The 11,354-nt window shown below is 35.6% G+C and overlaps 1 protein-coding gene across 3 annotated transcripts in view; it reads right to left on the bottom strand.

Annotated features, from left to right (window-relative positions):
- Positions 1-3,025: 3,025 nt before the first annotated feature.
- Positions 3,026-11,354, bottom strand: part of LOC6603366 (mitogen-activated protein kinase ERK-A) — a 44,153-nt gene continuing 35,824 nt past the window's right edge. For 2 of the 3 annotated variants that reach the window (XM_026987648.1, XM_026987649.1), the window contains exons 5-8: positions 3,872-4,006; positions 3,525-3,809; positions 3,282-3,470; positions 3,026-3,195 (exon numbers count right to left, since the gene is read on the bottom strand). In XM_026987648.1, coding sequence (XP_026843449.1) covers positions 3,070-3,195; positions 3,282-3,470; positions 3,525-3,809; positions 3,872-4,006 — 735 coding nt within the window. In that variant the 3' untranslated portion in view covers positions 3,026-3,069. Of the gene's footprint in view, positions 3,196-3,269; positions 3,471-3,524; positions 3,810-3,871; positions 4,007-11,354 lie in introns of all 3 variants that reach the window. The other variant, XM_026987650.1, reaches the window with a different exon arrangement.

Below are 11,354 nucleotides of genomic sequence, written 5' to 3'. Positions count from 1 at the left end.
GAGTAGCCTTGACTTTCTCACTTCACTGGTCGCTAAAATGTAAATCAATGGAATGTTAGAAAATGCCTAACTGTGGTTCATTTCAAAGCCTTAACAAGTTCTTAGCCGATACAAACATTAATTATAATTTAAAAAGAGACAAGTAAATAATAGTAAAATATTATAATAGGAAAAGAAGAACACTTAATTAACATGCATTATTTTTAACGCAGACTAGAGATAAAGTAAATCAAATAAAGTGACACCACAGAACTATAATTACAATTATTAAACATTTACATACTGATAAATTGAGGAAGAAACATGTTAGTAGAAATTACAATAATAATTTTCTTCCAAAGTTATGAGAAAGACGGTTTGTGTTTGTTATAACATTTTTTTCTTTTTTGTGCCTCAGATTTTAATACCTTTGCAATAACTGTTCGATACAGTTATAATTGTTAAAAAAAACTGTGTACCAGTAAGTAACACATATTAGACAACAAATAGTTGGGTTGTATTATTTAAAGAAAACCAGTTCTTTATCGATCGTCCCTATAAGATGTGTTAGTTCCACTATATCCGTGATGTTACTGCTCAAGTATTTGGTTATTACGCATGTACAGCTTTGAATCATTCGAACTGGAAAAGACAATGATTTCATCTGAAATAGGTACTAACATACTTTGAAGAAAAGGCATGCCACTTTAATGAGAACTGAAAATTTAATAGCTCAAGGTGGCGCAAATTTAAAACGTTTTCAATGTGGTTCCTCACATCTTTGGTTATTAGATGAATACATATATAAAATGAAGAATGATGCAGGCAATAAAGACTAATATGTCTATACTCATGTTTTTGATTTGGTCTTCAAATCAGCCCATTAAATCATTTCTTCAGCTGACTATTTTTAGGATTTAATTCAACAACGTAATTTGACGAATGCCTCTAGTAGAACCTTAATATACCCTAAGAAAACTTTTCGAAAACAGATTGACGGACATAATGAAATATCTATTTGTAAGTTAAGATTACAAGTTTAAATAAAATTTGCAATCCACGACATTTGTATCTCATTTTCCACGTAAAATTACTTGCTGAATCCAAACATTTTTTAAAGATATTGATGGCTTTTCATATTTTCCATTATAAAAAAGTTATTTTACATGAAATTAACTACATATGTTATTAACTAACTATAATTTCTAAGGAACGAATTACAATATATTTTTGTTTTAAATTTAAGGTAATTTGATATCCAATCAACTATTTATGGGATGTTTGTATCCCCGATCATTGCCTTTAGCGCTATTGATGAATATATCATAAATTTGTACTTAATTTTTTTTTTTTTTAATTTAGAATAAAAACTGGTTTTTACGAGAACGTGCTGATAAGTAATCGTTCCTACCAAAAGAACACATTTTTAACCACCCATGAATACTTTATTCGACTAGTGATTTTTGTCAGCTGGTTGCTAAAAAAGTTTGTCACTAATTCTGACGGGATGATCACTAATAATGAAATGGACCGAAATTTCTGTCAATAAAATTTCGAATGACGGCGACCCAAAAATATTTTATAGAAGAGAGACATAATTTTGATTTAAAATCTTTTAACCTATAATTGATTTGGTTTTCTTTTTTATTCTCTAATGAGAATCCAACAAAATTCACCGATCATTGCTTCGTCCCAAAAACCTTGATAGCTACGTTCCATTGTCTTTAATTGTTGTTGAAAACGTTCACCGTGTTCGTCGCTGTCACCACCAAGATTATGCGGGAAGAGATCCAAATGAGAGCATATTTAGAGACAGATGTCACCCTTTTTTTTTTGATTTTTTTTCGATAAAAATTTAATATTAGGGGAAATGTGACGGTTGAGAGGTTTTGTTTTTGCCTAAGTTTTAACAAATTATATAATATATAAACATCAATACGAATAAAAAGCGTGAATTCTTAGGTAACTGCAGTGATGGAACTAAATTAATTACTTCAAAAATTCAGATTTTATTCAAAATTTAGTAAAGTAAAAAAAATATCCGCTAAAAATATGCGAGTAATTATAAAATAAAGAGAATAAAGAAAATTTATTTATTTTTAGAGCTTTCACTGGTGATTAGCATTACTGACTTAGCATTAGATAAGTTAGAAAAAACGGTTTTCAATTAACGAAATAAATCCCCATCTTTTGGCAAAACATTTTTTAAAAGTCCAAGCATGTAAAGGTGGAACGATTTTTTTTTATTGTTTAACAATTAGCTCGAACTTCATATTTTCCTTACCAACGGAAAAACCAATTCGATCGGCCCAATCTTTTCGGAAAAAACTCAAATGTATTTTGCACAAACCAGTAATCAAAGCAACAACTTCTGCTCAAATTTTCCAATTATGCTGTTTATAGTTGATAAGATATGCATACATGATAGTCTGATCGCTGATACGTACGTCTCTTTCATAATAACATAATGTGCTAGTGATATCGATGGCTTTCTGTTATCGATATGCAAACGACATCCAACTTTAACATATTCCGTTACTACTACATTAACATTTTTTTACTAACCAATAATTAAAATCAGTGAAATTCTTCTTTTTGTGTTATCAATAGTATAATCCAGTATTTAATCTAAATTTGAGAAATTTAAAGTACAATTAAAGCTATATTTAAAGAATTAAAGGCGATGATCGGAATTATTCTATAGAAATTTGATATTTAAAATCTTCCACTGAAAAGAACAGTTATGATTGTTATATTCAAGTAAAATAACTTTTTTTTTAATGAAAAACCATCATTATTTTGGAGCTACTTTCTCAACTTTTGTGATTTTTTTGTAATTTTACCTGCAATCGTTGTAAACTAGTGTAATTTGTTCTCCATATAGAACTGTAATTTCTAATTGTGTAGTTATCAGTTATCAAATATATTAAAAATTATTACAGCCAGTTTTCTTAAAAAATATTACCCATTAAAATGATGGAAAGTGATTGCAAAAATATAAATCACGAAGTGGATGTAGTTTTACTTAAAACAACTAAACAAAATATAAAAAGGTGCTTTTTATTTATAAAAATATATATATTTTTTTTCTTAAATTGCTTGTTCTGGCTGTCGTTCTTTAAATTTCAAAGTTTCTTCGAAAATCAATGACTTTAAGGCGTCTCGAGATATATCGTCATTTTCCATATTTATGCGAAATGGTACTTCGGCAACAGGCTAGGAAAAAAAACGGAAAAACATTTGAGTACGTGATAAATAAATATAATACATGGCAATTTATCCTCTACTACCATTCATAGTACCTCATCTCCAGGGTCATAATACTGCTCTAAGTAGGGATGTGCAAGGGCTTCTTCAACTGGAATTCTTTTGTGCGGATTAAATGTCAACATTTTTCCAAGAAGATCTAAAGCCAAGGGATCGGCATTTGGGAAAAGTCTCGACCATGGAACATTTGGCTTAAAAGGCAAAGACTCCAAATAGTTACGTGCCTGAAATCCGAAGATGTTTACGATATTTTACATTCAAGTATGAGTTTTACATGCCTTTTCATTAATAATGCACTCTAAATCTTCGCGCGATGGAGATCCCAAGACACCAAGAATATGATTTAGTTGGTCCAGATAATGTTTTCCAGGGAATATTGGTCGATTACTTAACATTTCAGCCAAAATGCACCCAACGGACCAGATATCAATAGATTTTGTGTATCCCTTGGAATTGAGCATAATTTCAGGTGCGCGATACCACCGAGTAGCAACATATTCTGTTAGGAAGCCAGTATGGTCGTGCTCAGGATCTGCAATTCGGGCTAATCCAAAATCGCAAATCTATCAACGATTTTTTATCAAATCCGGAAACATGTTAAATAAATAAGTGTAAAAATACATACTTTTAAATCACACGTCTTATTCAACAATAGATTGCTTGGCTTTAAATCCCGATGTAAAACGTTTGCTGAATGAATGTACTTCAATCCTCGTAATATTTGATACAGGAAGTAGCAGATATGGTCATTACTGAGCCTCTGAAACGATACAGAACAGAACCAATCTCTTAATATCTATGTATTTTTGCTTTTCCGACTGATATCCTCAAAAACGCACAGCTACAAAAATTACAACTTGACTATAATCCTTTAACTTAGTTTTTTCTAGAACATAATTAGGCCGGTTTTGATTTTAGCGTTCCTGAGGTAAGAAATAAGTTGATCAAGTATCCCAAGGATACCGTCTTGCCATATGAACCTTGAATTTAGTTAGTCTTAACTCAATGTTCGTTGGAACCTAAATTTCTAATAATCATAAAAACAACTCTTTGTCTATATTCCTCAATCCGGACTGAACTCACGAACAAAAAATAACTATTCATGGAAGTGAACAAGCTGAATTGATTCATCTTATTAGTTCATCGTTCGTTTTTGTTCGTTATTTTTTGTTCATCGGTCATTCTATTTTGTTCATTGTTCGTTTTCGTTCGTTTTTGTTACTCATGTTCGATGTTTTTTTTTTTTTTTTTTTTTTGGTTTTACATCATCTCAAGGATGATCGGATTTTGATCGTAGCACTATAGCCACATTGATCAGATACTGGATACTGGTGAGGTAGTTTGGCGAGTTTGACAGGTCGGTATATAAAACAAAATAGTTAATTAACTGTTTTAGAATGTAAACTGAATTTACTTTATAAAGTGATGAAGAAAAACGGCGTCAAAAGTTTAAGTCAGCAGTTTTGATGAAAATTGCCAGCTCTTTGAAATGTAGCGGCTCTTTTTTGATTAATAACTGATGTAAACTGTGTAGGAAGACTTTGTCGTATGTGTGTCCTGTCATAAGTCTGTTAATGGTCTTAATGCTTTTAGAATTCCATTTAAGAGAATAATGCCACGGTTTACTGGGTATATTTGGAAATATGTCTGAGGATGGACCCCTTCGTCCTGCACTTCATCCTGTAGTCCTTATTCCATTTGTACACTAAAAAGTTCCTAATTTCGCTTTGTATTTTATATTTATTGTAACCCCCTCACTTGTAGCAGCCTTTGCTGCTATGTCAGTCTTTTCGTTGATGGCCACACCCTTGTGACCAGGGACCCATAGAATGTCAAGTTTCTGAATGTCTGTTTGGTTAATTATGTTGTGAATATCATTCACTAGGTACGAGTCTGTTTTCTTATTTTTAATTAAATTAATAGCTCCTAATCCATCACTTAAATCCACAGCCTTTTTTTAATTATATTTAAGACATAGTTTGCAGGCCTTTTTAAGGCCTACGAGTTCGGCACCTACTGAGGATAATCTGTTTCCTATTTTGTACTTGTGGATATTTCCACTTGGCCATTCTAATATTCCTATGCATGTACTTTCTGTAACTGAGGCTTCTGTTGATAGAATGTTCCAGTCGTCCTTTCTGTACTTGTTCAGAATCTCATAAAACATGGTTTTTATTTCTTCATCCGAGTATTCTCCCTTACCCTTAGTTAAAAATTTGTCTAATACATGGATTTTGTTACATGTGTTAACACTATCACAGTCTTGAGTGTTTACAAAGATGGAATTAAATTCTCTTAATGTACTCGTATTAGCTCGTCAAACATTGTTGGATTGAACCTTTTAACTTTAAGCAGTTATTTGGCTGTAAGCCATTTAGCCCTGAAAACGGTTGGCATTACGCCAGCGAGGACAAAAATTTCGTGTTTGCTTGTGTCAGGTGGCACTCCAACACACCTTCTGAGTGATTTAGCTTGCACTATTTCTATATCTTTGCTTGATCCTTCTTGTTTTGTTCTAATAAAAGCTTTGAAGATGTTGGTCATTTTTTTATGTTTGAACCCTGATTTGATAGTAGTTGCGAGCTGAAGGAGTCTGTTGCCTTGTTTGGTATGTTCTTTAACCATTTTTACATGGCTGACATTTGACATGTTTGCTCTAATCAGTTTGCCTAAGAAACGGTTTTCGATTTGGTATTGGCTCATTTCCAACAGAAATATTTACCGCTCTGATCTGTCCTTTTCCTACATTCATTGCCGCAGATGGGTTGAAGCTAAAACCGAGATCACCACATAGAAGGTTAAAGTCATTTAGTTTGTTATTAACGTTTTCAACCGCTACAGAAAACTCTCTGTTGTGAGAAATTATAACTAAGTCATCTGAAAATTGCATCATATGAGTATTTTCATCACTGATCTGATGTAGTCTTTTCGTGTATACATTAAAAAGGAGGGGCGACAGACAAGAGCCCTGTGGGATTCCTCCCTGAACAGCTTCTCCTATTTTCAGTAGTCTCATAGATATAAAACTGATGATCCAGTCAATGTATGTTTTAGGAAAATGTTCATTCTCCATTAGTCTTTTTAGGAATTTCAGGTTGACACAATTGTAGACATTGTTGAGGTCAACAACCACAAGAGTAACGTGTTCCTTGTTCTTTTTCTTCGCCGCTACCACATTGATGACATCATTAATGCTCATCACTGGAGACTTGTTTTTTTGGTAGGCATAAGATCTGTAAGGTATAATCTTGTTTTCTTGTATATGCTTTTAAGCCTAGCTTTCACCACACCATGCCGTTTACTGTCTTGGCTAGAACCGAAATGACGGATATGGGTCGAAAATATTTGAAGTCAGTCAGATCCGTTTTTTCGGTATTGGTACAATTCTGATAGATCTCCATTCGACTGGAAAATCACACAAAATGTACATGTTCCGTCTTTTTACTAGTGTTTAGAGCACTCAGCATCTCGTAGGTGATGTGATCTATTCTGACTAACACAGCCTCTAACTCTTCCCAGGAAAAGAAAGGATTTTCATTATTCTTGGTTGAGTACATTTCTTCGTCTACATCTTTTGCTTCTGAGGTTATTTGTTCGTTAAGGAATTCCAGGTATGGCCCAGCTTTGTCAGGGTCGAAAATTTCTGGGGTGTCCTCTTGAAAGTTTTTTAGATTTCTGAGTAATCTCCAGGCTTCTCTTGTGTTTGACTTTACATTTAACTCTGTTAAGTTCCTCGCATAGGTTGTTCTTTTGGCAATTTTAACAGCAGAACAATAATTTTGAAAAGAGGGTTCTGAAGCTGCCTTCTTCTGCGACTCTGCAAACTCCCTAAATTATATGGCTAAATTTTCGTCCCACCATAATTTTGGACATTTATTTTTGATTCCATAAGTATCTGCTTTTATTTCCAGTTGGATGTTCTTCGCTAAATTATCCATATGTTTGTCAGCCTCAAACTGGCTTAGCTTTTTCAGTAGCCTGTTTTTCGCAAGGAAAGTTTTGAGTTTGGATTGATATCCTGCTGTTTTAAAGGTTTTTGGGTGATGGTGGCTGCCTCCTAGGAAAAAATTTTCCAAAAAAAAATTTCCAATTCTCTACATGCCCTTTGTGAACGTTAAATCGAGCACAGACCCTGATGTTGAATCGATGTGTCTTCTGAATGTGAGTCTGTGGTCATTTGCTAGACTATAGCCAGCGTTTGACATAGCTTGCATGAAAAAAGCTTCTGAATGTGAGTCTGTGGTCATTTGCTAGACTATAGCCAGCGTTTGACATAGCTTGCATGAAAAAAGTTCCCTTTCCACTGTTGGTTCTTTCTCCAAAAAAGGTATGTCTTGCGTTAAAATCGCCAGCAATTATGACTTTTCAGAATGCGTCCAAATATTCAAGGAGATTGTCAATCGCTTGTTTGAAGGATGCAAGAGACAACAAACGTTCAAAATATACTGAGGTGATAAAAAACTTTTCTTTGTTGTTGATGGTACTTGCTATAATTATATCTTGCTCTGTCTCATATATCAGTCTTTCAACTCTTAAGTTTTTTTTATAGGCAATCGCCACACCTCCATAACCGTCCTATGTTTTTCTAACATATTGAAGTTTACTAGTTTCCTAAAACGGAGATCGTGAGAGAAAACTTCAGCCAGAATGGCAAAGTCGAAGTTTTCATTGTTTAAGTAGAATTCTAGGTCGTTTTTATTGGCTTTAATAGATTGAATGTTATGTTGTAAAAATTTCATATTTATTTAGATGTTTTGAAAAGGATCGTTTCTCTCTGTTTGAACGGTCACACGGTGCGAAGCTACCTCCACCATTTTGTTACTGTCATCGTTTGTCAGCATTTTGCTATTTATGTCTGTATTGGTGTTGTCGCTTTTGTGTTCCTTGCTGTCTAGTGTCCATTTGTTTTTCGTCATAGTTCTGAGTGTATGCATAAGAATTTTTGCGCATCTTTTATGCTGGGTACTTTTCGTTAGTAAAGCTGTCGAATATGTCCTCTTTTACACTTGAACTCAAAGCACTGAAGTTTTTTACTATTGTTTTTTTGGTTTGAATTTTGCTGCTTTTTGCCACCTGATCAGGGGGTTTCAATTTGGCAGACACCGAGTGACCGGCGTCCGCCATACTTGCTGGTTGTACCAGATTGCCAAAGACTCACCTCTCCTTTGGGAAATGAGAAGAGGAAAAATTTATTTATTGATAAAGACTTGTATGAAATAAACAATGATCCAATCTTTTCTACCACTTTTAATGAAGCCTTTGTTGCTTGCAAAAAGTCACTTTTCAGACTGCTATGAAAAAACATGACCGGTCGCGCTCGCGGATGAAAAGGAAGTGAAGATGTTCGCTATGTTGGAGCTGGTATGGCAGTCCTTTTTGTTTTGCTCATTTCGTTTTGCTCGTTTTTTTGCATTATTTAAATTTAAGCTTAAAGATAGAATTCGACTTTAAAAATTAGCTAAGAACAAAAATGCCAATAAGAAAAATAGAACGAACTAAAACTAACGATGAATAATAAATAATGTTGAATATAAAAGAATGATTAAGATGAACAAAAAGGAACGAACTAATAGAACGACTTAGTTCACGGCATGAAAATGAACGAACGAACTTATTCAGTAAATTGAACGATGTTTACCCAACACTAGTAACACTTGGCTTAGGGATAGGGGTGGGATAGGGCATAATTAAATTCAGAGAATTAAAGCTTGAGCAACTAAGGAATGAATTGGCTTGCCGACAAGTGATTTGAAAGCCGAACTGCAGCTATGTTTGAAAGCTGAAATTAATTTTTCAAAGTTGAAAACCAAGACGTCTTGAGCAAGATGAGCAAGGCGTCCAAAGGACAGTTGAAGGAGATGATGCAACAGATGATAATGAAAATTTAATGTCAAGGTGAAGTGATTAAGAGTCAAGGTCACTAACAACGATAGGTTATACTGCAGATGAATGATCAAGCGTCTGTCATGTTGCCAGTCAATGATCAAGGTGAAAGCACAATAACAGCTACGTCAAAACAGATGGAAGAGAAATGGGGCGAAGTAAAACAGAAAAAAAGTTCAGCGAACTGCCGCCCTATGCATCAGTGGAGCTCATCGCACCACCGCAAATGGGCAGAAACAGCACCAATACGTCTATGAGACTCAAATCAATATCGTCCCCAAGAGTGTACACAGTTGCTCCCTTCAACACAATCATTCCTCACAAAGACGAATGGCTCGAGAGACTTCCAGGACCAGATAGGGCCATAGGCATCTTCACGGATGGATCGAAGCTGGACGACAGAGTCGGAGGAGGAATCTACTCTGAACAGCTAAACAAAAGGCATTCCTTCAAGCTCCCAGATCATTGCAGCATTACGGCAACTCAGCTAAACCTTTATAGCGACAGCCAGGCTGCAATCAAATCACAAAAAAAAAACGAGGGGGAACGTTGTGAGTTGCTGGGGATACCGCAACTCTACATTTATACCCGATACTTAGTCAGTATGGCTCTCCTCCGGCAGACGCCGCTAATATTAAACGACACGACGTAGCCACTGAAAATTGATTTTTTTCCCTTTCGCTATAAACATGATCTGATCTGATCCAAATTCAGCAATCTGATAGATATTATCATTATCTATGATTCTGCGTTTTTAGTTTTCTCGTATCTTCAAAATTGTGGATGCCACAGATTTTCGTCCTTTGGGTGGGCGGAGGCGAGGCGAAATTTTGAAATATTCTTCCAACAGTGACATATCACAGAAGATCCAAAACATCGTTGCTCTAGCTCATATAGTCTTTGAGCACTAGGCGCTAATATGGGCGCGCAGACGGACAGACACACAAAGCTCAATCGACTCGGCTATTGATGCTGATCAAGAATATATATACTTTATGGGGTCGGAAACGATTCCTTCTGGACGTTACACACATCACATTTTACATTTTACCACAAATCTAATATACTCCAATACTCATTTTGAGTATCGGGTATAAAAAATGCGATTTCCTCGAACTCGGCCACCGCCGCAAATCTCTCCACGAGATGACTCAGCAATTTGCTATTAGCCTGATATGGATTCCAGGAAGCCCCAGCTGCCTCAACCTAACCTAACCTAACAAAAAACTGTACAAAATCTCTGAAGTTCTAAGGACTCGCTCGTAGCTGTAAGAGGAGCATAAAGCGGAACTGAGCTTAAGTAGGTTTCAAAATTGAGATCCAAACTTTCTAAAGCCAGCATCAGCTTTGCTGGGTGCGCACACGGTCGGCTGATTTGAAGTATGATCTGATAGCTATGTTTCCGTGTGTTTCTAATTAACTTTTCTCTGAGTTTTTAAACAATCTCAACGAAATGTTGTCATTGCCAATCATTTGTCTATATCATGTAGCCATAGTAGCTAAATATTAATGTTCGATATCAGCACTCAGCTTGCTGATAAAAACAAACATGCTTGATCGATTGAACAAAGCTGAGCTGATCTGGGCTAGCTTTTTAAGATTTCAGTTCAGTGTTTGTTTTTTTTCATACTTCAAATTTGTTCAAATTTGGAAAAAACAAAATTTCCATCGCTTGGTAAGGACTGGCTGGACCTAGCCTTCGGGCGTGAAAGTATCGAGTGCTTAAAACCTGCTATTAAGTAGAAGGTTGTTCCTCTATCTTCTCTCGCTGCAATGGATGAAGACATGGTTGCTGATGCCGACTCGATCCTTTCTATGGACTTTCCTCCACGTATCCGTGACCCTCACTCTGCTAAAAGTTCGATGCATACCCTTTGAAACGGGGGATTGGACCAGCAACCACTACCACTTCGACCACCACGTCTGCTATCACGTCAGCCAAACCATCGGCCTCTTAATCGTCCAATTACCACATTGTGGATACCGCTGGCACATTCCTTGAAACTAGCCGCTGAATCCAAGGTAAGATCTGTTTCAATCTCCATGCTAACTACTAAGACGTCCAGCCAGGCTGAGTCTTTCCCGACCCTTGTTTCACCGATAGGTGTGACTTGGCAAAAGGGGGGTGAAAAGAAACGTCATGAAGCCGAGCTTATTAACGATACACTCAAAAAGGGAAAACTTCGCCAAGTTGACCCCGCCCCTAATCTTTCGCCTCTTCTAGG

This window comes from Drosophila persimilis, unplaced genomic scaffold (assembly GCF_003286085.1).
Source record: "Drosophila persimilis strain 14011-0111.01,24,50 unplaced genomic scaffold, DperRS2 tig00000124-arrow-pilon, whole genome shotgun sequence".
Classification (NCBI taxonomy): Eukaryota; Metazoa; Arthropoda; class Insecta; order Diptera; family Drosophilidae; genus Drosophila; species Drosophila persimilis.
The sequence above is the reverse complement of the archived record's forward strand: the minus strand, read 5'-3'. Positions and strand labels throughout refer to the sequence as shown.